This window comes from Semicossyphus pulcher, unplaced genomic scaffold (genome assembly GCF_022749685.1).
Source record: "Semicossyphus pulcher isolate SPU_LCO1_2020_fin unplaced genomic scaffold, fSemPul1.0.p SCAF_2, whole genome shotgun sequence".
NCBI classification, from domain to species: Eukaryota; Metazoa; Chordata; class Actinopteri; order Labriformes; family Labridae; genus Semicossyphus; species Semicossyphus pulcher.
Genome location: NW_027211693.1, coordinates 14901256 through 14928834, shown reverse-complemented (window position 1 = coordinate 14928834; position 27579 = coordinate 14901256). Strand labels below are relative to the sequence as shown.

Here is a 27579-nt window from a genome sequence, read left to right as displayed (position 1 = left end):
GCTCTGGGAGCCCATGGCAACATAAAGCCACATGTGGCTCAGTTCAGAAGCTCTCCTCACTCACACAATCCCTCCCTCTTGGAATCCAGAAAAAGAGTTACAAACCCACTTCTGAGCTTAGTCAATCTTAAAGAAAGGGATGAAGAGAAGAAAGGAGATGGGTAACAGCAGAAAGTGAGGACAAGGAAGTAATAGATGGGAGAGTGTGAGACAGAGGGAGTTAGCGAGAGGGAGAAAAGAGGGGTCTCATCTTTTTGCAAATCGTATCATCTCTGTGAAAGCGGACAGAAAGATAGAGATGAGCATTACCACTAATCTCCAATCCGCACCTTGAAAAGAAGTCTAACTTTCATTTGCCACCGACAAGCTCCCTCTTGTGATCTCTGGGGATGACAAAAGCACTCAGTGAACAGATTACACAGTGTATTTACTGTCTTACAGTATGGAGCAAATCTCCGGCGCAGAATTCTCTTCCCTGATTGCGATGAACTAAATCGGAGTTACTTCATGGAGGTTTTTGAAACACCACGGCTTTCTAAAAACAACGTACATTGTTTTTTAAAGTCGTGGTAATCGGTAGGCTGTAAAACTAATCTCAGAAAGGATTATTATCTGTGATCAGCCTTGCATCAGAGAGAATACTTGATACTGCTCTGTTTCAGATCAAATCTAATAAGCTTAAAGGTAAGTATAGGGGCTTAGTATTCATTTGTGGATACAGAAGCCTGTTCTGTGCATAGTTCACTTGTAATATGATAAGGAGATATTGTTGGGGGATTAGGTTATCTCCCAGGAGATCTATTAGTGGATAAGTCCTACTGGCTGTCTTATGAATCATTACTTTACTGGTTACAATCTGATCTGCACATGCTTCCCTTCAACTAGCAACACAATGACCATACACACATGCAAGCAAAGGAGTTCAACCTTTACGCCCGACTGCATGAAGAAGCATTTCTACGACATAACAATGGAAGACGGCGCCAAAGTGGTGCACTGAAGGATCAGTGAGGATGTCAGTCAGCTTCAGTGAAAGATCAGAGAGGTGGGGGATCAGTGGATTGCCAAGCATAGCCCATATCTATAGCCCTGTGTGGGATGACTATGCCAAAGGTAGGGACCAGTTCTCTCAGCGTGTAGTCCTTAGTAAGGATAAAGCACTAATGGTAGTTTATTTATTTATTTATTTTGTCTGTTGTGTGTCTCTATCTTTCTGCCTCTCCCTCCATCCCACTTTCTCGGCGCATTCGGTCGAGGCAGATGGCTGTTCACCAACAAGCCTGCTTCTGCTCGAGGTTTCTGCCTGTTAAAAGGAGGCTTTTCATTGTCACTGTTGTCAAGTGGGGCTGCATGTCGGTGCCCCACAGCCAGAAGGTTCCTCGTTTGAATCCCGGTTCGGTTTGGGGGCCTTTCTGTGTGGAGCTTCCTCCCACAGTTCAAAGACATGCTCGTTAGGTTCATTTGTGAGGCTAAAATTCCCCGTAGGTGAATGTGAGCGTGAATAGTGATGGTCATGTGATTGACTGGCGGTCAGCCCAGGGCGTACCCCGCCTCTCGTCCAAGGACAGCTGGGATCGGCTCCAGGAGACCCTGAACAGGATAAGCGTAGATAATGGATGGATGGATGTTGCCATGTGCTTGCTCATTGGTGGATTCATGTTAGAACTGTGTAAACAATATCACAAAGAGTGCAGTCTCCACCTGCTTTTCATGTAAAGTGTTATGAGGTGACGTTTGTTGGGAATTTGAGCAACATGAAAATTGATGGATAGAAATCCTGCACTGTTGCTAAAGTGATGTGAAATAAAACAGGGACTAATCTTCTTCATGGGGAGTAGGGTTTCAGTCAAACTGGCTCCAGCAGAGTGCTTTTGGCTATTAGCACAATAACCAAAATTGAGGGCATGAATGGGATACAAATGGAGTGGCAATTGGTAAGAATAATTCTGCAAAGAATGCCACAAAGTCTAAAGCCATTATGAGCACTTTGGCCCTCTGTACCACCAGCAAGGCCCCATTATTACACGTTCAGCCCAGGCGACATCCTGTACCTCAGTCACGACTGTGGTATTTAGCAAGGGGAGGAAAAGATGACAAAAAAAACCCTGAACAGGGCTCCTTCACAGAGCCTAAGGGTTGGACGGGTGGAATTCAATCCACTTTTTCTACCTGTTAGAAATCTATTAGAGGCCAATAAGGAAGCTGAAGGGAGAAGGTCTGAGATATTTCAGGTCAGCCTGGGAGGTTAATTGTTGAGTCGTCTGTCTGGTCAGTGAGGGGATCACTGTGTGAAACCAATCCTAAAGGCAGGGGATGAGCGGCGAGTGTGGATGGCGTTCAGGAGATTAGAGCGGTTGATGGGGGAGGCAGAGTGAAAGAGAGCGAGAGAGAGAAAGAGACAGAGGAGGGAAACATGAACCCATAGACCTCAAATCAACACTTTCACAAGGCTGCCAATGCTAAGTGGGTTTAGACGTACACTTAATGTGCTCGAGAGCGGTTATGTGTAGCCAACAAGGCCATTGAGGCTAGCTCTACTTACATTTCAAGTACAGGGTGTGGTTTAACCTTTGTGTCAAGCAGAGCGAGAACAGAGACGTTATTAGTATCAGAAATAACAACTCTACCTAGTGCATATCACCTAGCTGGAGGTAAAGAACACACACGCACGCACACATCACATGCCACACAACCTGCACCACCCACTCTCTCCCCTCGCTGAGGTAATTAAAGAGAATCTGCTGAACAGAGGAGACAAACTGATTACAGTCCAGCTTAATCACATCCACTGAACCCTCAAGGAACTTCCATCCCTCTATGGCTGCTCCCGTGTCTCTGTGACCGTTTCAGGAGTAATAACAAAACAGGTATAAAAATAACACATAAGCACAACTGATGTCAGCAAAACAAACTGTGTTCTTTGTTCTGATGAAGGTCGAATTAAAACGCAGAATATAGGCTGTGGTGTGGTCGTGATAAATATTTAGCTGTCTGTTCAGATGCACAGTGATACAGTGAAAAGACACAGACCTCCTGTGGGCATCGCTCCACATCGCTCCGTCCGCCTCCACGCCAGTCCCATTTCACAACTCGTTCTACATCTGTGACACATAAACACACACACACACACACACACTCACACATACATGAACGCACCCGGGCACTTTTCTCGCACATGCAGAACGTCCCTCGTCACCTTGCTCAGAGATGAATGAGTTCTCCACTGTCCTCAATCATTTTAATCACTTCAATGGAAAACGCCTCATTCAGGGCTATCACTCTGCACTGCCCCGCAGCTAGCTCATGTATACACACCACCCGCACACAAACACAGTGACAAACACTCTGATAGCACTAAGTCCTGTGATACAAGAGCATTGCGTAACATTCGTGACTATCTTTCATGGCTCTAATCTACATGCCTCATGATTTACACACCTGATACACACACCTGAAACTGTACGAAATGGGCTAATTAAGGGGTTAATTGTAAGATTAGTTTGGGATTTAATCAGAGGAAGCGTTTTATAATAGTCTAATCATCATGTTCATTATGCCCCAAAAATGTCTTGTTCCTGACGTGACCAATAAAAGATGCAATTATTATAAAATTAAAGCTACTTTGCTGAATAAATAATGTAAGATATGACTCTTTAACTCAATATCATACGTATATGTCAATCAAAGGTTAAATAATATAAGACAACTATAATGAGACAACTCACAGTTAGATTTCGGATCTCAAAAACTGTACATGTACCAAATGCAGCCCTCTGTCCTATAATTAATTCCTTTTTAAGTCCTTGGCTTGTATCTACATGCCTCTGTATTTACTTCACAATAATCATAAATATATTAAAAATATATATAGATGCAAAAGTACAAATTCAGCTAGCTTACTGGCAAACTGTTGGATCTTTAGTTCGACTTTGATTATTTTCATAGAATTCAAACGATTATGGTCATTATGACCCAATTCTTCTTCTTCTAATGACTAATAAAAATTGCGATTGTGAATAAGAGCAGGCTTTGAACGACTCCACCTACTGCTCATCCTCCCTTCCCCCTCTGTTGGAACACAATATAAATGTAGGCTCGCCTAGTTCTTATGATGAGATAAGATGGTAACACTTTCTTTGAAGGGGTGTGCATAAGACTGACATGACACCTTCATAACCATGACATGACACCCGTCATGAGTCCTTATGAATGTTCATGGCTGTTGTCATTAAGTGTCATTCGTTCAATTATGTCATTTTTAATGCAGAGTTGACATTGTTTGAGCACTTTGCATTAAAAAGTACACTTAGTGACAACAGTCATGAACATTCACAAAGGCTCATTCATGTTCACGACAGGTGTCATGTCATGTTGTGAAGGTGTCATGTCAGGCTTATGCACACCCCTTCAAAGAAAGTGTTACCAAGATAAGATGAGAAAGGACAGGTTAAAGTGATGGATGAAAAAAGACAATATAATACAATAATAATACTACTAATAAACACATACACTGTGTACACCTTTCCCTTATTATGGATGGTTTGTACAAGAAAATTGCACACACACACGGTGTATCATGGTGATATGGTTGATGAGAAGGAAAGTGACATGTAAATGGTGATGTAAATAGTTACATCTTTCATCATTTGTGTGATGGGCATATGTAAGAAAACTAATGTGTTAGCAGGAGATTGAAAAGCACGCATTGGTATGTTGGATGCTTGCAGGTCGGGTGTATATACACATGTTTATATGATACATGTATGTATTCACCTGAAAATGAAGATGGAGGGCTGAAAGGGCTAAGTGGACTCACACAGGCCACACGGCCTAACTATTTGAGCATTATGTGCACTTATATGAATGTAAAAGAGTGGACAAGGACTTGATGTAAAGAATATATCATATACATGTTGTCTACTTTGTGATGTGGCCTTTTAATTGTACTTTTCACCTTGTTGTTATACATTCCAAGTAAAAGGTGAAACAACAATGGATTGTAACATCATTTTACTATAGAGGTAACTCACTGTTACATTTTGTATTTCAAATAATTCGGTTACTAAAAGCAACTCTCTTTTAACTGATGTTAGTGATTTTAATATCTCCAGGAGACTTATAAACTAAGGTTGACCTCAGTGCTTCAAAGTGCAGAAGCCTCATTTGTATGGAGTCAAATAAAGGTCAAAAAGATTCTGAGCTCGCAAAATAATGTTCACAATTAATTTTACAGCCTGCAGTTGTTTCTCACGTTTTGTTTGCATGTGAAAAAAAAGTGCATGCGAGTATCTAAATTTGTGAATGCATAAAAAAAAATGTGTCCTCAAACATTCAGGTTTGTGAACTTGTCAACAAGTTTTGCAGGTGTAGAAATATGTTGTGCACACAAATACTACAAGTACTCTCTAGTCCCTGCGGCTTGACTACAAGAACGATGGCACAATCCATACCGGGTATTGGACATGAACATGTAAACAGAGACTTGAAACTCTCTGAGTAGGATGCTGCTCTGCAGAAATATAATAACACAAGAGGCTGTTGAGTGAACACGAGGGTTGATCAGGTGGTTCAATGGTTCAAGTGGGCAATTAGAGGCTTTTTTCAATAACACAGTGGTACCGTAATGTTGTGCATGTTTGATCAATGATTAGATAGAACTATATTTCAAAGCAGAATAATTTAAGAGACATTGTAGATCTGCAGGCAGCCTTCAGGTATACATGCATTAATGAACTCTCTTTGAAAATAAGGGTCACATCCAATGATTGACAAGTGTTTACCTGCATTTACAACTACAAATAGGAAGCAAACTGGGTTCTACAGAAAAAAATCAGACTTTAAAGTGATCACTATGATATAACAGGGACGCACAGTGTAAAAATGAGTAACATCGAACAGGAAATCTGATTAAAACCACTCTTTACAAATCTGATTTGCACATACAAACTGTAGGAGTAGGGCAATGGAGCGCATGCAAATAGAATTATATTTCAGATGGAGCCTCATGACCTTGCTCGCAGAGGTTTAAGAATGTGACCACTGGATCAAACAAGCCGGAGGCATCGTAACCCCTGCTGTACTATCCATCACAAACATGCCCCAAGAGCACGTTCAGCCCACAGAGCGCATAAAAACTGCAGTCAGTCATTCAAATTGCTCAAGTTAGTATTTATTTTGCTACATCACCCTTGGAAACAATGTTGAAACCTTCTCGACCAATCACAATTATCAGCAGCACGATCTGCTCGCTGAGCCGGAGATCTGACTGAGTTTCTGTAAACAGCACGCACACCTCTAGAAGGTAAGTGCTTTGATGATGGTTACCGAGCAGTGTTGCTGTGCAACAACACCTCGTCGCCATCGAGATACGGGAGCAACCGAACCGACGTGTCCCTCCCGTTAACGCCCGTTCCTACCTACACCCCTGGATATGTGTTTTCACACCTGCGCCTGCTCTGGGGCTCGCAACATCAGGACACGGTTGGACAGAAATGTGCGTGAATGCGTGTTACTTTTGGCACCATTGTTAGTGTGTTAAAACATCTCTGCACTGCAGGCTTGTGGGGACATAGGTGTGTTTTTAAAAACAAAAATGGAAAGAAAAAACATTTTGATGAGAAAATCTAATTAGCAAGCAGCACTTCTGGTGGAGGGTTGCAAAGAAAGTATTTTTCATCTCCTGTAAATTAGCATTTTAAACATTTTATTGCATTAATCCTCAATATCCCTTGATAAAAAGTGTAGTAGCAGAATGGGAATCTCCTTGCCATTGCTATAGGATTATTTTAAGACGCCCTGCTAAATATATTCCAAATGTATTCCTGAGAAGTCACGTTTCTTTCCTTCAGTTTGGTGAACTGGCTCTAAATGCTAAAGTGCCCATCAGCCTCGGCAGCTGTTGCCATGGAGAAGAGCCTAGCCAGAGGTGCGAATAAGAGCTGTAACTTATTCAGATGATTTCTTTGTTGTTGCTACTGGGAACAAAACACTAAACCAGAGTTGCAGAAATCATCTAATATTGAATAAAGTGTATTGATTTAAGATGTATTATTGGGTTTCTGTAAAGCACGATCATTAGCTCCAGCTTACTGCTGCTGGCAATTACTGTACAGCAGAGCATTAGGCTCAGTGGCTGCACGTTTGCAATCATGGAAATGTTTCTCCATACACAAGAAAAAAAGTGTTTTGCTGTAGTTTGACTTCCTGTAGTGGTCGAGGAGAAGAGAAAAAACAGCCCAAAAAAGGCAAATTCTGCCACTTTGATCACTTTGGATTCATTTCTACAAGGACAATAAGATGATAACTTTATACTGTGAATATAACTGTTGTTGTTTCTTCATGTTTATACTCTGATTCTGAATGTAATCATGAATATAAGAGCGTGATCTACTTCTAAATGCTACATATACCCTATAGACAGACAGATGAACAGATAGACAGACAGACAGTTAGATAGACAGACAGATGAACAGACAGATAGACAGACAGTTAGATAGACAGACAGACAGGCAGACAGACAGACAGAGAGATAGACAGATATATATATAGATAGATAAAAAGACAGTTAGACAGACAGACAGACAGACAGACAGACAGACAGACAGATAGATAGCTAGATAGATAGATAGATAGATAGATAGATAGATAGACAGACAGACAGTTAGACAGACAGACAGACAGATAGATGGATAGATAGACAGACAGACAGATAGACAGACAGATGGACAGATAGATAGATAACAAGACAGTTAGATAGACAAACTTCAATTACATAAAGCAAACTTAACTGCGTGTTATTTTCTACATGGATTTACAGGCCGATGACAGACAGCCCTGCTCAGTACAGTTTGTCAATATTTTTGCAAACAATGAAAAAATCTGTTTTTAAATAAGTATGCTTTTATAGAGGTTATGTAAAAGTACTCTACTTTGCCAAGAAATATGGATAAAAACAAAACTCCACTTTTGTTAGCGCACGAAAATGTGTAAAAAAACTCAACGGGAGTTCAGACATTCTTGCTAAAACTGAATGTCCTTTACCACCAGCACGGCCACCCTTGAAAGTTGTAGCAAGAAAAGGAGAGCAACAGAGAAAGAGATATATGTCTCTCTGGTTCCTACCTATGTTCTTAAGTGAGGATGGAAAGCTGCAAGGCTTGAAGGCAAAAAGCCCCGGGATCAACCATAAGTCTTCATCACAGAAAGTCAATTCAAGGTCAGCTGCTGGTTCAGGTAGCAGATGTGTCTCACACATCCCTGTTGCTGTTAAATGACAGGGCTTAGACCCACCGACAGTATACACTCTGGACGTGTGTGTGTGAGTGAGTGAGTGTGTGTGTGACAGCAAGAAAAAAGAGAGGTAAAAATGGATTTGAACCATTTTTGTTGCTAATCTGTTTTTATTTCCATGTCCCTGCTATTACAGCTAACAGCAACGTGTTAAATGCCTCTCTGTCTGTCACTGCAAGTGTGAGTGCAACAGCCAGAGGTTTCCCTTCACAGCAAACTGCCTCATCTCATGTAATCATGCTCATGGAGGAGCCATGATAAACACAAGCACTAGCTCTTCTGGAGGTCACCCCATCCATCCATGCCGCTAATTGGAGGTTAATTGTCAATAAAAGCCCACACAGGCATGACTGTTGTTTTGAGTCGCATTATGTTAGCCCTGCCGGTGACGGCTATAAAAACAGACGTAAACTCCCTTTGTCGTGGCATGCCTGACATATTACTGCTTTGATGTATTGGAAAAGAGGTAATGATCAACATACATCGCGTACAATGCATGTGCAAATGTGTCTGTGTGTGCACACATCAAACAACATTATAGCCCCGGTGCCAAGTCAGTCATGGCAGTGTGTACATACATGACGTAATGACATTAGATGAGAAGAGAAGCAATAACTATTTCAAGGCTCGCTTTGCATGTGATTGCTCTAAACCTATCGAGTCACACTGAGAGTGGGAGCAGACCATTAATTGGTTCAATTGATCGAACAGTCAATTATTGTCGCGGAGTATTTATTGACCTGTAGGCAGAGGAGCTATGTTCGACGTCCCTGCATTTGTTGGCTCGCTCAATCATCGCCGCGCATTTCTCACGATGAAAAACAAGGATATTACCATCCCTGTAAGGTTCACGCAAAGTTCACACACGGCTCCCCTTTTCATGCCGATATTTGATTGTTTCATAACACAGAGAAACAGTCGAGAGTCCCTTCCAATTAAGACTTCAGAGATGGTTGTCAGTGTTGAGGGGGGGAGAAAAAGTTTTCTAATCCAATAAAATTATCAAGGTTTCCTGAATAGAAAATCAGCGGCGGCAGTAATTCTGCGAGCGCTCGGAGAAGAGAGGGAGGATGGAATTACAAGCCTCTCAGCACATGTCATCAGCGAAGAATATCCTCCAAAAGCTGAAATTCAACAGTGTGTTTTGACAATTCTGTCTCAGCCTTGACTGGCAGAGAATGCCAGCCAATCCCAATTTGAAATGCGACAAGGAAAAACAAAGCCTGTCAGAATGAGTTGGGGAGATGTCTACTGAGAGCCACATGTGGTGAGAAACAGAGTCAGGGGGGAGAGAGAGAGAGAGACTGTTCCTTCTCTACATGACTCTGTCCCTGAGACACATGTCACGCTGCTCCCCCCACAGTGGGTGACTCTGACAGGATACTGTCTGTGCAGCGTTCCCCCTCTGCGTGATTGATGAGCCTCATTTTGCCAATTAATGGAGAATCCCCTGTTGACTACCATCAGATTGCCGTTTGTAACTGTTAGTGTTCCTGACTGTCACAGATTCATTTTAATTAGAGATCTCTTTCTCCTCCGACTTCTCTATTGTGCCTCAAATTTGCCGAGCAGAGCGCGGCGTGACATTCCCGGGGAAATGGCCCACAGCGCTATTCGCCGTTATTAATGTATTCACAAAGTGCACGGCTTACTCCGTCAAAGGCCAAATCTGTTTTTGAAGCCGTCCACCCTAACCTCGACCATATACCGTATCTTTTAATCAATTAGCAAACGTTGGGCAATTAGTGCACTTTATTTGCATAATGAAGCGCCTAATTGCTCCAAAGAGTGCGAACGCAGTCAATAAGTTGCGGCTAATCGCTTGCGGGGCCACGTATGCTGTAGGAGCGAGAGATGGCCCGCAGTCATGCAGACTCACTGATCCCTCGGCCCTGTCGTTTGAGAGGAAGGATAGCCGACACGGAGCGGAGTTAGAAATCAACGGAGAGCTCCGTAACAAACAGAACAACCCTGTATTCCCTCGACAGCATCAGCAAAAAAGAAATAGCATTACAGTAGGGAGAGGAGGGGAAGTGTTTGGGCATTAGTTTGATTTACATTTTAGAGAGGCTTTCAACCGGCACACACAGCAACTTCAGCTAATGATAGTCTTTTCATCAAGGAGCGTTCCCCAGCCTTTCGGGCGCTGCCCCATAGCACTTATTTGCAATAAGGCAAAACAAATGGTGCTACTGGGTAATATACTGGTCTGAACAGGAATAAATGTCAGCCATTGTATGAATGTCTGCTCTGTACACTATCTACGAGCATTAAGTACATTTCGCCACGCTCATTTTACAATTATCTTCTGCTGTAGCGGTAGAAGTGCCATTATTTATTACAGAATTCGTCTGAATGGATAATGCAGGAGGCTATCAAGGACTAAAAAACATCATTATATGTCTCATTTTGTCCACATCCATTTTCCTCTTAGTCAACCTGTGTCGTTTAAGTTCCAGCCATCTTCTGTTGTGGATTCGCGAGCTGAAAAACACCGCATACCCTCGGTGGCTCATATTTACCAGACAAATAACTCCAGTCACGTTTCCCCCTCCACTTGCATTTGATAGAATAATTTGCCAACAATGGGCCTGCCATTCAACGGAGTCTCAGGGATTTCATTAAAACATCAAATGAAAGTGAAATCATGAGCCATGACGGTGGAGAGTGGGGATGGCTAAGCAGAGAAGCGTGGCTGGTGTCTACTGCAGGATTAGAGCTCAGCAACAAGTGCTCAAGGGGGGCTTTGCATCAAACCCAGGAGCCCATGACAAATGAGGGCGGCTGGGCTTCTGTCTATTACCCTGCACTAAGCTCAGGCCTTTTGGGGAAGTAATGAGGTGCAGATTGGTGCTGCTGCCACCGGGTCCTCAGCCCGACTTTCTGTAGAGCAGAAATAATCAGTGGAGACTTGGGCCAGTAGGGGCGAAGCTGTACAGCAGCTGAGCTACACATGGAGACATGATGATAAAAGAGATTAACTAAACAAATCATTTCTATTCAGGGCACTGCGGTTGCTTATTCTGTATGCGGGGGCGTGTCCTCGGGGTTAACTTCGGTGGCTTGGGCCCCCCCTTGAAATCTGATTAGCCTGCCCCAGGTGCCATCCCGTAATCCTAAAAAATGATTGGCTCTATACCCGTTCCGAGGCGGGACTTACATTTAATTGTTGCAACAAGCTGCTGGTAGCTTATGTAGCATGTCAATGTAGCACGTTTTCATTTGTTGGAGGTTTTTAATGTGACTTTTGGAGATACATGATCTTTTAGAGAATTATGTCGCCACTCTTTAACTTAAAAAACCTACAAACCTCTGCATACGTAAGTGCCCTTTAAGGCCACACCAATCAAAAAAGTCTGGAGGTGGACACACCAGTTAAATACTTAACCCTGTATACTTAGTATCAACCTTACAGGAGACGCATACAAATGTATACAGTAGGTGTGTAAAGAAGCATTCACCATATCAGGGGAGCAGCCCCGAATCCCTAAAGGACACACTGGATCCCAAAGGAAACCCTTCAAGACTGGCAGGGCATGGAGGCTTTATCAGTGCAATATGACAGCAGGACTCAGGAGCAAAGGGGTAGATCCAGTTTACATCATGGGTGTACCTCCTGTACTCCAATGCCACATCCCCACTCCTGCCCCTGGGAGCTCCAGTCCAAGACTGCCTGTCAGCAAGCTTACTCTACTGGTTAATGGAGCTGCCATATCAGGCCGAGTGTCACCGCCTAACAAGATACTGATTGGGGAACTTCTGGGGAATTCGCTCATATGACCAGAGGGCACCGAGATGGTCTTGTGTCTGGCAGGGAACACGGCCCGCGACAGACGAGGCGATGGTGACATGATCGTTTTTTTGTTGGCAGAAAGCAGTACATGTGTATTCTGAGGAACGTATCACTTGATTTTTCTGGCTTCATCAGAGTCGAATATGTGTCTGAGAGGCAGAACTGTCTGAGCCAAATTGAAATATCTGTGGACACAAGTTAGAGGCATCATGTGGGGAAACTGCAATATACTGTATTTTCACATATTATTGGTATAACCCTCAAGTGTTGCGAGGTTAAAAAGCCACATGTTTAAATCTATACCCCACAGTTGCCCTGAGAATCAGTTCACTGCTTTACTTCTTCTTCTTCTATGTTGACTGTTATTTGTAAAGTCATATTTTTTTTGTTTTTTAAGATTTCTTTTGGCCTTTTTTACCTTTTTATTGTCAAGATAGTTCAAGAGACACAGGAAATATTGGGAGGAGAGAGCAGGTAATGAACTGCAGCAACATGCCAAAGGCCGGAGTCCAACCTGTGGCCGCTGTGCGAGGACTGTAGCCTAAACCAGCGCCTGTACTGTCATATTTTAAACAATGAAATATCAAAATGTGCCTGTAAGATTCAGTTAGATAAGATTTAATGTTATTGTCACTGAACACATTGAGTCAGTATGAGCACAATAAAACTGCAGTTGTTGCAGATTGATGGTAAACTGCACAATGAGTGCAACTGAAATATAGAAACAGAAATATATGACTAAACAATTTACCAGTGGGACAATGAAAACCTGACATTATAATGACTTTAATAGGTTTGTTTTTTGGACAGAAAGCAATTTAACGATGTCATGTGAAGCTGCCAGATATTGTGTTGGGGTTATTTACATATATTCTTAAGTTGTATAGACCCGCCAAAATAAAGTATTTTATAGACCCTTAAAATGAAAGGATTAGCTAAAAACAAAAGTGAGAAGTTTAATCAGGAATGGAAATAATTGACTTGATTTAATTAACACACTTTAGACTGTACGTTGCAATGGAGCAGGAAGGGACAGAGCAGCATAAGAGCAGTACTGCATAATAGTATGACATGATATACTGCAGGTTTAGTGGGTTATACGAGGATCCTGTGCAGTCATAATGTTTGCACTTTTGAAAGCAAACTTAATTGAGCAACTCCGGTTCAGACCTAACTTAAGGTAATTTAAAAACTCAAAATAAATATAGTGCGGTTTTATATTTGTCATCCAAGGTAATGAGACAGCATTGAGTAAATAACAATAAAGAGAATCCTTGGTAAGAAAGCAACACTACCTTTTTTTTTCATTTGTATTTCTGTGCTTTGTCTGTGTTGTAATTATAATTACAATATTAATTTAAGCAGGTTTTTTTTGGAGAGACCTACCTATTTAAATGCGTTAATTAAAATCTAGCAGAATGCAACATAAAAGATGTCTATTTGTTCTTCTGATTGCAGCTCTCTCGCCGAGCCTGGACGTCCACATTGAGGTGATACAGAAACAGGACCGGAGCCTGGAAAACAGATTTAAGCACCTCTTCTTATTTACACTGGTTCCCACTAAATTTTGGGTAATTAAAAGGCTCCGTGGTTTATCTGTGCTTCACTTAATTGGCCACACAGTTTACAGTGAATTTCATTAGCGGAGGAAAACACTCGGGCTGGGGGTGTGCGGGGGGGGGACTTCGGGAGAAGGTGGTGATTAAGAGAGAGCTTATGTGTGTATGTGTGACAAGTGGGTTGGGGGTTGTTTGTGTATTTCTGCTTTAAGAATTATAAGGAGCTGCTGAAAGTGCCACCAGCATCTTTTAACCCAGTTTTCTTCTATGCAAACATGCAGAAATAAACACGAGTCTGTAAATAATCTGACTTACCTCTCATTCACACGCATAAAGGTGTACTTAAGAGAGACAGTGTCTCCAAACAAGCCTGTGCTCCTCCACACAAAACAAGCCTTTAACAGGGGATGTTCCTGCGCTTTAAACCCAGCAGCCTGCTAAATAGAACAATTGTTTCACTAACACCATTTATTTAACCTTAAGTGCCTGGTGCCGATACAAGAGAATGCTGTGTACACAAACCTGTACACAAACCTAGCCCGGAGCAAAGAGAGCCTCAAACTGTTGCTGTTAGACAAAGGGCAGCCATAAACACATTGTAGCGCACCTCCTCCTTTGATGTGTGAACTAAATCAGACTGAAGTCTCTGAGAACAGCAGAAAGGTGGTAACTGTAAAAATGCATCAGTCGATTTTAAGGCCATAAAGGTTGGTATTACAGGCGAGCCCCGGGGCCGCGTCAAAGTGTGTCTGGCCTGACATTGTGTGGGCGATGGAGGTGGTGTGAGAATCTGGCACAGTTAGGTGTGTGGGATTTGTAGGAAGCTTCACATTCACCAGAAGGTATCAATAATAACTGTACATATATATCGCTGCTGTCAGAATAGTATATTTATAAAATTAAATTCCCTCTTGGTTCAGACACTGGTCTCATGAAGAGATCTAACAAAAGGGTTTTTTAAGCACATCAGTTGGGGAATGCTGCCTGCTTCTTAGGAAGGACTGATTTGCTCGGAATTCTGGGTAATATTGCAATGACTTCAGCCACTCAACTCTATTCACTCAGCGTTGTGGAAAAATTCATCAGGTACAAGGGCATACTTACAGACTCATTGCCTGTTTAACAATACTACACACACACACACACACACACACACACACACACACTGACACACATATACACAACAGTGTGTGACATCTTCATTATTGTAGTTAATAATGGGTAAATAGTAATCACATATTTTTATTATATCATATAGCTGCTTTTTAGTTAAAAGTATATTCTTGATCCTGCACACACACACACACACACACACACACACACACACACACACACACACACACACACACACACACACACACACACACACTAACAAATGCACACATGAATAAAAAAAGTCACCAAATATAATAGGGGCATCTTAAAACCACGTTAAATAATTTTTCAATTAAAGCTCCTGTGAGGAGTTTTTCGCTGGTTATGAAACAGACTGAAATTTATTCTGATTACTCTATATGGGCTACAAAAGCAAACCAGACCATCAGCGACAAGATTGATTATTTCTATATAGTTATTTTTAATGCCTGAAACTGCTGGTGGGGGGGTAGGTACCAGACAAAGCGATGAACTGCACACTGCCTTTGTTTACATTTTCCAGGGCAAAAATGTAAAGTGAGAGATACATATAACAATACAAAGAAAGCAGGATGAGATTTTTAAGAATAAAAAAACACCACTAAAGCATGCACAGGACAAAATCAGCAAAGAGATAAGAGCTACGGTTTTGTCCACACAACATAACAAGATTGAATCCTCTCTTGGTTCAGAGGTGTTATCTCAAGAAGGTATGATTTTTGCTCAGAATTCTGGGTAAGATTTTTTTCAAAGTAAAAGCACGGCCATGAGCAATGACTTCAAGCCACTTAACTCCATTCACTCAGCTTTGTGGAAGAATTCATCGGGTACAAGGACAGTTTACTTAAACTCACTGCCTGTTTCACAATACTACACACACACACAAGGTCAAAAATGGGTAAACAGTTATCACATATTTTTGATGTAATCTTATTAAGTTTTATGGTTGGTATTTCTTTTCAGGATACCGGCAGCCATATGATCTAAAAATCCTGTACACACACTCTTACACATGCACACACGCAAGCAGTGGCGGCAACAAACAAAGCAAAAATACGTCAGCAAACAGGGCGTCAAAAATGTTTTAACCACATTAAAGAGAGTAAACACACATAGAATAAAAACATATATCTCCAACAAAGACACTATTAAAAGCTGTGGTTTAGCTCTTTAGTTATAAATCTTAATTTTTGTGAGATTGTCCTTCTTGCATTTAACTGTTCCAAGAGAGAAATTAAGGCTGTGCTAAATTTATTAGCTCAGTCTAACATATCTTATTGAAACTGGCCCCAGAGGACAGCTCGCTGTCGCTCAACGCGCGAAGACGGGAGAGAATGATGCGCTCTGACTCCGGCCTTCTGGGAAATAAAAGGTTAAGCTACTTATCAGTGGATTGGGTTAAGGCATTGAGCACAGCGGCGCCGAGATGTATTGGACATGTCCAGGCACCCATCAAGGTTCAGTCCGCTCTCTCATCATCCGCATCGAGCCACCTCTCCAACATTAATATTCCAGTATGCAGAGTCCTGCTCGAAGCCCCCCCAGCTCTACTCGATCATATCCAGCAGGAAGTGGCAATGAGCGTGTGTGTGTGTGTGTGTGTGTGTGTGTGTGCATGCAATGGCCATAGCCTCTCTGGTGAAATAGGGCTCTCTGGGGGCTTGTGCCTCAGCTCTACAGCCTTTGTGGGCTCCCATTACTTCTGACAGATAGAGATCACTAAACTGCTGAACAAACACCCCATTCAGTCATTTGCATACATTACAGTAATGGAAGGAGAAAAATGTATCAATAAAGCCAAATGAAGTGCTTCCACTAAGCTCTACTTTCTCTCTTTCTTCCCGTCTTTCCCTCTGCCTTTCTTTCACCGCACACTTCTATCCCTCGATTTCATAACTGCTACTGATCTCTCGCCTTGTTTTTCCCTTCATGGACTGATTTCCTCTGCAAGGTAAACAAATCAAACCGCTGATAACGACTGCAGAGCTGTTTGTGCCGGGAATGTATCAGACTTTTTAATGGGTGAAACCTGAAAACTCTGAAGCCTAAACAAATTAGGAACACTAATCAAACACGGCAAGGGAAAAAAAAAATCATAATTTATTGTTGAATGTTTAATTAAAACTAAGCTGCTTTGGGGCACATATTACATTCAAAATACCTTGCAGTGACCATGGCCTCCCAAAATTAATCAAAGGGGGAAAAAAAGCTGACAAGAGTCAAAGTGAAACAGAGGCTCATGTACTCACCTGCACATACACACTGTAAATTACTCTCTCTCTCCTCCTTCCTCGCCCCTGTATCTTTGTAACACACACTAGCGCGCGCACACACACACAAAAGGCAGACTGACTCATTCATCACAGTGCCCAACAGTCAAGACAACAGAGCTTCACTTAACTTTTTCAGGGTTGCTCAAGCATCAAATGCACGACTTTTAGCAGTTGTTGTTCTTCCATCTGTCATGCTTCAAGGAGCCAACATCCTTTTTTTTAATCCAGGGAAAAGTTTAAAAAGGTACGTGTGCCTTGACTCTGCTATCTTATGTGTACCAAAGGAAATGTCAACCCAAAAAGTACAGCACTGTATTTCATGCTGTCATTGTTCCAACACTTAGCCGCGCTGCACAGATTAGAGCGCTACCTGAGCTACTAAAGGCACTAAAAAAACCTCAGCGAATCACACACAGCCTGCGCTCTCCATCTCTTGTGTGGACATCTAATATCATAGACGTGTTGGAAAATATTGTCCTGGGAGATAACGCCAAGTGGGTTAAATTGAGACAAACGCATGTATACACACATACACAAAGACCCGGCTGTTAGAAACAAACAGCTGCTCGACAGGCCTTCAGCAAAATGTGACTGCATCCCTCTGCTGTGCTATTACATCAAGAAGAGACTCTGAGTCTACTCTGAATACAAACTCAGCACCACATAGTGAAAGGAAAAGTTCCCTGAAGTATTATGATGATTAAATTATTATCAATTTTATCACTTATTATACACATGAGATGAAATGCAGCTCGAACACTCCAGGGAGCTAACTGCTAGAGCAAATTAGCGTGCACTTTTCATTTGACTCCTTTCTGTGCCTCCGTGTGCGTGCATCCCCCCCCTCCCTTAAAAAAAAAAAAAAAGTAGAACAGTAAAAATTATGATTAAAAAACATGTATAACTAAAGCAATTCTGCTACTCGTAAAATCAAGGGAAGTGTATCATTAAGCATTACGACAACAGCCCAAAATGGGCCACGACGCAGATGGAGAATGAAATATACATACGCTTGTCAGTGCTTTTCCGACGGGTGGCTACTTTATATAAGGCAGGAGCAAAAATAGAGCTTATTAAATCCGACTGAGCCTCCTTCCTGGGACAAAAAAACTTGATCAGGTGAGATGAGGAAAAAAGGGGGGAAGACGAGGGGAGGAAGTGAGGTGTTGGCAGGTCATGGCCAGCCAGCTTCTCCCTGCCACACTCTGGGGAGGAATTCCAGACAGTGAGGAAGAGCCATGCTGCAGTATATCTACACTTCTCCATTTCCTCTCACTCAAGCCTTTAGTTCCCGAAGGAGCCCGGGAATCGATACTGACATCGGGGGGCAGAGTAGCTTTCTTGCCTGCCTGTTCTGCCTCCGAGCCGCTGCCGCCCGGGAGGTCTGGGCTTCAGTTTTTTTAATTACACAAATTTAAGTGCACTTCTTTGACTTGGAGCAGATTGTTAATGTGTTTGAGGGCTATTACTCTTATACCACCCAATGTGCAAAGTCAGCCTTAATAAATCTCAGACAAAAGGCAGCAAAAATCAGGTTAAATGCTGTCTTACGTGTGAGCACCCAGCATATGGAAACACCTACTCACTTGTTAAACTGCGCTCGAGTAATTCTTCCTTTTCTTGATAAAGCAGGAGACAAAGACTGCTGACTGCTTTACTGTTTTTTGTGTCTCCATGAAAGGAAGCCCAGCCTCAGGGTATTGACAACAGACTTGATTTCTACCATTGATCAAACCTATACAGTGAGGACCTCTCCTCTCAGAAAGGGCATTCAAGAAAGTGCAGAGACATGGCTAATTCAATTTGGGAGCAGAGATGCTCGGCTTTAAGTGAAACACTCTGTTATCGAAACAGGAGAGGTGCCATGAGAGGAGATAGTGCACGGATGGTTGTGTGGAGAGGCTCGTGGCCGGTCAGGAGATGAAATCAGGGATGGGCGATAAGTTGGTGCGAGGGGCTAGAGCCCCTATTAGAGTCCCCCAGGGGGAAGGCGACGGTGGCAGAGTGCAGTAAAAATAGCCACGGGCATGATTTCACTCTTGGGACCCGGGGAGGAGTGAAGAGGGAGATCTGATCAACATCTCACGGCGAGGCAGCCAGATCCATTCCCCCGAGTTCCCTTGGGTGCCACCTATCACACCAAGTGACTTAAACTGCTTACCAATGCCAAGCAGAGCGGCGAGCACCTTTGCCACTGCTGTCAACAAACTTGTAGACACAATGCCCTAATATGCTAGTAGAGTACTTTTTGCGGAGCGAATTCTACTTTAAACCCAAGCACGGTGTTAAAACACCACAATAAAAAGGATATCGACATCTTTTCCACAAACTTATCTTGTTGGTCGTCCGTTTTGGGGAAGTTCTCGATGTCGGTCTCCAACCTCTGAATTTGCCGTTCCATGGTGGTCAAACTGCTTTTTAGGATCTCAGCAGACACTGTAGACAAGAAAAATAAAGAAAACATATGTAAGAAAACAATTAGAAACCACAATAAGACCCGTAAGAACAGGTTCCAAGTTACAGGAAGTGATAGAAATAAGAGCGATCCCTGTTAACTTGCTTGAAGTTGAATAAAGAACAGCTATATCTGAGTTAGACTGTAAGTTGCGACATACAGACTCCTGCATAATATATCTGTGTGTGGCCCAGAAAGCATGTGAAATGTGTGTGTGTGTGTGTGTGTGCACGGCTCATTAATCAGTCCGTAATCACTGTTTGCGGAGTAGCTGTGAAATCCACAGTATTCAGATCAGGCCTTTCAAGTGGAGACTTCAAACAGCGAGAAGAGTCTTAGGGGATCAGACGGGACAGGAGCATGGCTGCAGTTCCATGTTTAGGTCTCTGTTAGGGGTTGAGTCTTATTGACACAAACACTAACACGGCCTCTTGCAAACACATACATATATATAGGTTATCAAAACAACTGGTTTCATAAAGGGAGAAACATTAAAAGTTATATGCATAAAAGCAGTCGCAAAAACATGTCCCTTCATCTCTCTCAAGATCTACCTTCATTTTATGAATAATTGAATCACAGCCATACATTTTATTTCATTCCTAGGCTTTGCCAACTCACTGCAATATTGACTGCATTAAGGATACAAGGTACTTGGTTGAAAGCCTTTTGTTTTAACTATAACTTTACATTTATTTTCCATTTAAATCATCCTTGGCTGAGTCGCACAAGACTGAACATTCAGACAAAAGATAGACACAAGGCGAGAACAACAAAGTGCTCGACAGAGGGCAGACCACAGCCAGATCCTAATATACTTCTAAGTTACAAGATTGTTACGGCTGTGAGTGTTCCCTGCACAGTTTGTCCCCTTCCCCCTCTCTGTTGTGTCTTCCCAGCTCTTCGCAGGTGATTGATCAACGAGGTTCAACCCCAGATATGACATCTGAAGACAGAGGCTTCTGGAGTGGGGACTGCTGTGGTCCTGCATCTCAGCGGGGATTTTGTGTTGTTGGGTTTTGTTGGTCTTCAGTTAATGATTTGGTCGTTTAATTGTCCTTTAATAAATCCCATGGTTTTGACTTTTATAAGGTGTTTTATGTGGTTTTGTTGGGTCAGTTGTGGATAGTTGTTAGGGTGGGACATAACAGATACTGATGGTGATGTTAGGTGGAAGATGAAGGGAGAAATACTTGGACACTGACTTCAAAGATATTTAAATAGACAGCATTTCGAACCCAGACTTTTGGACCTGACAAAGATAGATTTGAAAGCCAGATAGAAGTTCACAGGGTCACTGAAGTTTTTCAGTTGATTTTCCTCTTTGAGACTTTGTGAATCAAGAGATGTGTTAATTTGAAACTTGGAGGTTGCACATATACAACACAAAACGGTTCGAGGTTGAAAACCCGCTATGATTCTTCCTCTTGAGAGCGTTCATCAGCGAGCTTTATCCGACTCTGTGCTTGAGTTTTAAAATGTTGGTTAAAGACAAACAGGAAATCAAACAGATGAGTGGAAGCAATCACACAAACAACTCTAAAAGAAATGGAAAAGTGATAAACTGGAAGATTTTCATTTAAATAAATGTCTGTTAAATCACTATCTATCACCGAATGGGGTAACACAATGATGATTGAGCCTATGGCCCGCTGATGAAAGCCTTTGCATTTGCAGTATTACAGGCTGGGTGTCTGCGACTTTAGCTTTAAGTTAGTGATGCGTTTTCCATTAGCCAGAAGTGGTTGGTCTGCCAGAGAGGGTAGGCGGAGCTAAGCGGCTGCTTTTCTGGTCTCTGCAAGTGTTGCGAGTAAACAGTAATCTACTATGGCTGAACAAACAAGGAAAAGATCGATGATTACAGATACAACTTCAGAAATAAGTGAAAATCCAAAGAAAAAGAAACAAATTCGACGCTCAGATGAAGGCAAACAGTCTAAAAAGGAAAGCGACCGTCAGCGAGGAAAATCAAGAGCAGAGTCACACATGCAACACTGTCTGGATATCTGGAAAGTGTGCTCCTGCAATTACCGTTTACCACCATAAGGTGCCGCCAAAGAGAACAAAACTTAGATCTTTGAGATGATCACTTTAAACATGGCCTGCTGTCTGCTGATGAGTGACACATATGTGTGGTCTTGGTTTGATGTACACTTAAAATCACCGGTGTCTGTGTATCTGCAAGTGACATATGAGTAAATGAAAAACTGATGAATGTCCGACCTTTCACCAATCATCACCCGACAGAAGTGCGCATCATGCATGCACAGCAACCTCTCCATCTTATTTTGAGGCTTGTCAACGTGATTTGCTTCAAACATTGATTGATTACCAATATAAACAGTGATAAAGACAGCCCTCCTCAACAACTTACAACATTTAACCTACACTGCTACAAGGTTAGCCCATCCACTAGACTGTAATTGAAGTGCGGAGGGAGTGAGGAGCGGGGTAATGGACAAGCTGTCAGGAGATGTGGCCTCAGTGACACGAGGGTCAACCTTGTCTTGCTTTACATCAATTCCATAGCTTGGATTTGTTCTTTTTTCTCATTTTCTGACAATAAAATTGGTTGGCGAGATTGTGGATCACATCCACTCCTGGCACACTGATGCAACCCGCAACAGAAACACAAAGGTGTCCTTGCTGGGAAGTACACACTCCCAGATGCACACCATCTGCCGGCTGCGATCAGTCCAGAAGCAACAGAATAAGAGCGAGGGGTGAGGTCACTGTCATTATTAGACTTTGCAGCTAGCTGAGTGGCTGGGCTGATCCAGTAACTGGGAGTTTCACAATCCCTCCTCCTCCTCAATTCTCACAGAGCCGACTCCTGGGGATGACAGTGAGAAAAACCGCACTATCACATACCCTGTTTCTCCACTGATGGGGCCTCTGAGATCCACATGCTATTGTCACAGTGATCTCATCCTCCGCTAATGGCGAAAAAGGAAAATGAACAGTGTGGTAGGTTGGACAGATGGATGCAAGAGAGCAAACAATTACGTTCGAGCCATGGGAAGATTTTTCCGTCATTCATTGGGGCTTTTGATAGCCGCTTGTGGCATGAGTGATAGTATTGAGTAATAATTTGGCTGCAGCAGTGATCATAGTAACCATGGAAGCCAAGAAACAGTGGCTTGAGCTAACCAGGGGAGCCATTAACAGGATCAGAGTGAAGCCAGGGGAGTACAATAGAGACTATTGTTGTCATGGGAGTTGCTTAACATTGAGACAAACTGGCACACATAAATGCGCCGGGTAAAGCGTAATGTTTTGGTCCCTGGTTTGTTTACATGTTGATGGTATGTTTATGCTTTTTAGAAATGCATACATTAACGCCACTACCCTTCTTCGCTCTACTAATCTAGTCTCTACAGATCATAGCGCGGGTTCTTCTGGGATATCATTAGTAGAATGAGCACAAAAGTAACGCTGCTTTTTCCAGGGTGCAAAGCTCGGCCACAGCGGTATCTTCCTCTGAATACACATTACAAGTGGATCATCGGAGAAACAGAGGGGATAAAGGTGGTTGTATATTCAGTCTTTTCAACACAGAGAGGATTTCTCAAACATGTAAAATTATTCTAATGACTTCTGTCAGCAAGGCCTGCTAGTGTCTTTTACAAAAAGCAGGAGGAATATATCAGTCTGCAGGTTTTCAAGCCGGAACACGCAGACTCCTTACGCAAGAAAAAACATGTCATTTCTTTATGTCGCCCGCCGTTTTCTTTACTTCCTGTCAGGCGAAAGAAATAACCGCAGGAGTTGAGTGATGCATCGGGGACAAGAAAGGGTAAAAGAAAGACAAACGCCATTAAAAAGACAAGAAGTTAACTTGTGTGAATAAAGAAGCGCATAAAAACTCCCTCTGTGGTCAACAACGTAGTTATGGATAATGGCTCTGGAACAGCTCCGGCCCATAATGCATTACTCATTCCCATGAACAAAAGACAGACAAAAAGCATTTCCTTTAGCTTTGCCCTGTTTCCTTCAAATAAACTGCCAGGGAAAAAATACTGTGTAGCTCGCAACACCAAATCAAGCGCCATAATGTGAAGATGTCAACTTTATATTCAGTCATTTGTGGAAGGGGGCAATTTTCATTTTGATTTATAGACAAATAATACCAATCTTTCATGGAGTGCTCTTGCAAAGCCGCCAAAGGTTACAAAGGAAATTGAGATTTATTTTGAACGTTGCTGCCAACATCGAATAAAAGATCAAGTTTTAAATAATCTAAACACTTGTGAAAACAAAGACGAATGCAACATAAAAACGGAGGAGAAGGTCGTTCATAAACGCATTCGTCACCGCAGCCAAGGAAAGTGTGTGTTTGTGTGAGGGAGATGAGGAGGAGAGAAAGACAAACGGATACTCAAAAGAAGAGATGGTAGAAACATGCTTCCTGTAAATGCTTGTATATTTAAGCCTATGATTCAGCATGGTTGAATAGCATGTCTGCGAGTTAGCTGAATTATAGGATATCATAAAGACAGGAGTTACACAATCAAGACATTTACACGATTCAGAGCCGGGGCCTTTTGAAAAGGAGTAACCCAAAGTAAAGAGAAACGTTTGAGTCTGTACAAAATCCATCAGTCCCTCTTGAGTTATTTTTGGCCTGTACCAAAGTGTCTGGCCATCCAACCGACCCACCGATTCATCGAGATCACATCCCCAGAACCACATGACTTGTGTGGGCAGCCTAGTTCAATAAACAATGATTTTTATCAGCACTTCCATCGTATATGAAAGGTTTCTAAAGCTCCAGAGATTATAGAAGTTAAAACCTTAAAGAGCCCAGAAGAAGTAACCTGAGCCTGGCTTGTTATCTTCTCCTCTCACAGCCTCTTTGCATACACAGGGTGTAAAGAGAGGACGACCTTGAGGGGACTCCACACATGACCAGATACACATAACGCCTGCTGAGAGGCGTATTCATCACATGAGGGTAAAACTGGCTATCGATCAGCGGGATGATACCGAAACATGACGGATCTTTTGTCTATGAAAGAGGAGTTATATTGTTCTATTTTTTTATCCCTAATAAAAATCATCTTTTGTCTTCTTTCATTTAGCTGTTGGTGGCACCTGAAAGTGAATGCGAGATGAAGTGGGAGGCGAGACGACACTACGGCAGAGCAACGAGACAAAAGGATAAACACAACTCTATGTGTTCCCCTTTCAGCAGGAATCAAAGCCGCTCCAGTCGCGGGAGTGAAAGTGATATTGCTCCTGTGGCAAAACAGTCACATTGTTTTCTCTGATTACCTCAGATCATGTGATGTGAAGAACAGCAGGCAAGAGAAAGTGGCAAATAAGGGAATGTAATGGACAGCACAGACAGAGGAGGAAACTCAGGGGAATATTAGTAACTGTATGGTGCAATTTTGTGTTATCAGCCAACATGCAAATTCGACCAGCTTGTTCTGATATTCACTTCTGTGCTTTGATAGTAGAGTTACTTTTAATAATGAATGTTATGTACAGTGTAGCGATGTAGCAATGTTCCCTTATAAATAATTACACACGTAAAGAAGACTTTGCATCATACCAGAAAATAAACAATGTTGTGTCATTAATTTCACTCAGAGGACACAAATCCACACGGCGCGCAAACGTTTCCCCGTCAACGTCGCACTAATTGCGAGCACATAAAAAGCTAAATCCTTCTTACTTTTGCTCTATTTCCCCTTTTAATTTGCATTTGCCTTAAACCCCTGCATGTGACACAACTGTTATCGTAATGAAGGATTTGTTGTCAGATTAGAGCCGATGTCCCCCCAGAGACAGAAACCATAAGGTTAAAATATGCAGCGGTAAATCTGTAAGAGCCCAACGCAGCAACGATCGCCAGCTTCAGCCTTTAACAAATCATTGTGCAATTAATATTTAGGATGGAATTATTTTAACTTAAATTAACAGGATACATTATCAATTTAGAAATTTAAATATATATTATTTAATGTTGTAGTGGGGAAAAAACCCCCGACAAAGTCCCTTAATGTTATTATTTTATACCACAACAAAATACATTGATTACTTACAGCACATTAGCACTGCTCTTATATTTATTACTATAACATTAATTATTACTGCTACAGCGCACTGCATTAACGCATATCTATAATGTAACAAATTTATAATGCAGTATTTACTTGATCTCCCTCCAACACTGGTGTCAATGAGAAAAAAAAAGCACTATTATCTGGTGATCTAATATTCTAAATTTGTAAGATCTATAAAGTAAAGGAGAGGGCGGCGTGGGCAATAAGCCAAGAAGAATAAAACATGACATTAGAAGCACATCCCTTTGAAATTACAACATTTGAAGGCCCGTATGAGCCGCAGCCAAAGAGCAAAAGTGTAGCCAGCTACCCTGAAAAAAAACCCACCCCTCACTGTACTTCACACTCTGGAAGGAGGCCTTGTTTACAATGGAGGTCATGTCTGTGAGACTTTATTGCTTTCGGCAGCCATCAGAGCTACAGGCCAGTGCCAGATCTCTGGAGGAATTACAAATGGAGTCAATTACAATATATTTTGATGCATTGGAAAGTTTAGACACTGACCTGGGGTGATGACAATTCCCTGGGAAGCGCTGAGGAAATCAGTCAGTGTGATGTTCTGGTGCCATGTGTGAGGCGCTGCCCACCGCAATAAAAGGAATACGGATCTCGCAGGGGCGTAATGGTTTACCTCCTCCCTCCTGACAACCGACCATCTAAATGATTGTCATGCACTTACTTGAAGCCGGTCATTTCTCTGTGCCAAGACATATTTTTCTGTGATATTGATATGATGCTGGTGTCACACCAGACAACAGACAGGTATATGTCAGGAGTGTATAAGTCTGGGTTTGCAGAGACGATTTCTAAAACCAAATGAAAGAAAGTTGGCGCATGAAGGATACCAAAGGGAGATGAGTGACCGTAGCCTGAGGTGCTTAATGCGCTGTCTGTTTCCACGCATGTTCGTTGGCATGATCGTTCTTGCTTGAAAAAGAGGGAACTGTCGAGTGTAGTGGATTTCTACGCTCTGTAAAAACACCGCTTTGTCCTCATCAAGGTAAGCGAACAGATGCACACTGTCTGATATCTTTGTGAAGCCACGCTTGCTGGTACACCAACTAATTAATTACTGTTTGCTAATGACTGCGCCGTGCCTCGATGACTGAAAAACCCCATATTCTCAATAATGTATTATTGTACTCCACAGTGAGTACAATATGTCCACGGTCTTGCACACATCAACATTCACAACTGTTTTAGGATTCCTGAGGCAGAGGGAGGACACGACGTGTGTGAGTGTAATAAACAGGGGAGATGCTCAGCGATGGGGTGCGCCACTCATGATATCCTGCGGAGGTTGACTCATGCCTCTAACCTCATTCACAACTTCAAAGTTGTACCTTATCACACAGCAGAGGCTATTTCACCTGACAGCTCCGAGGGACACACTTCACTTGACATTTCTAGATCCAAGAGACCCAGAAACTCACTTGACTTATTGACTGCCAAGTGTAATGTTAAAACCTGATGGCTAACAGTGTTTGTTTTCATTTGAAGCAACAGTGGTATTATTTACCATTATAAATGCGCCTCCTAGATGGAGCTCAAACAATCACCGGGCTTTTAAATATTTAAACTCAAGTATAACAACTTCACCCTAATATGCAATAGCCACAAGCAGCTATTACCACGGTGTAAGCAAGCCCAAGGGCATGCACACATACACTCAGATACCTGAGCACTCACGCAGAGCAATTCAGCCTCAAACAAATATCGCTCGACGTGACCAATTTAATCAGAAAAGACTTTAAAATCCTGTTTTTAAATGTGTTAAAGTATGAATGCTCTCAAATTAAACATTTAAATTACTCAAACGCTTTCTTTCTCTCTCATAGCCAAATAAAAGAGGGTTAAGCCGAAGATTTCTTTAGAAGGCAAGATCAACTTTTTCGGGCAAAGAGGAGGAAAAAGTTTTGTACAAAAGCAAATAAAAACATATGGTGGATTTTTATTACACTCATAGCCATGATTTGAGGAGCTTAAACATGAAGTGCAGTCTGCT

General features: G+C 42.2%; 1 protein-coding gene across 1 annotated transcript in view; it reads right to left on the bottom strand.

Moving 5' to 3' along the window:
* Positions 1-27579, bottom strand: part of diaph2 (diaphanous-related formin 2) — a 411814-nt gene that overhangs the window by 99156 nt on the left and 285079 nt on the right. Inside the window, exon 24 of the mRNA XM_069669466.1 lies at positions 19360-19484. Within this exon, the coding sequence (XP_069525567.1) occupies positions 19360-19484 (125 nt within the window). The remainder of the gene's footprint in view (positions 1-19359; positions 19485-27579) is intronic.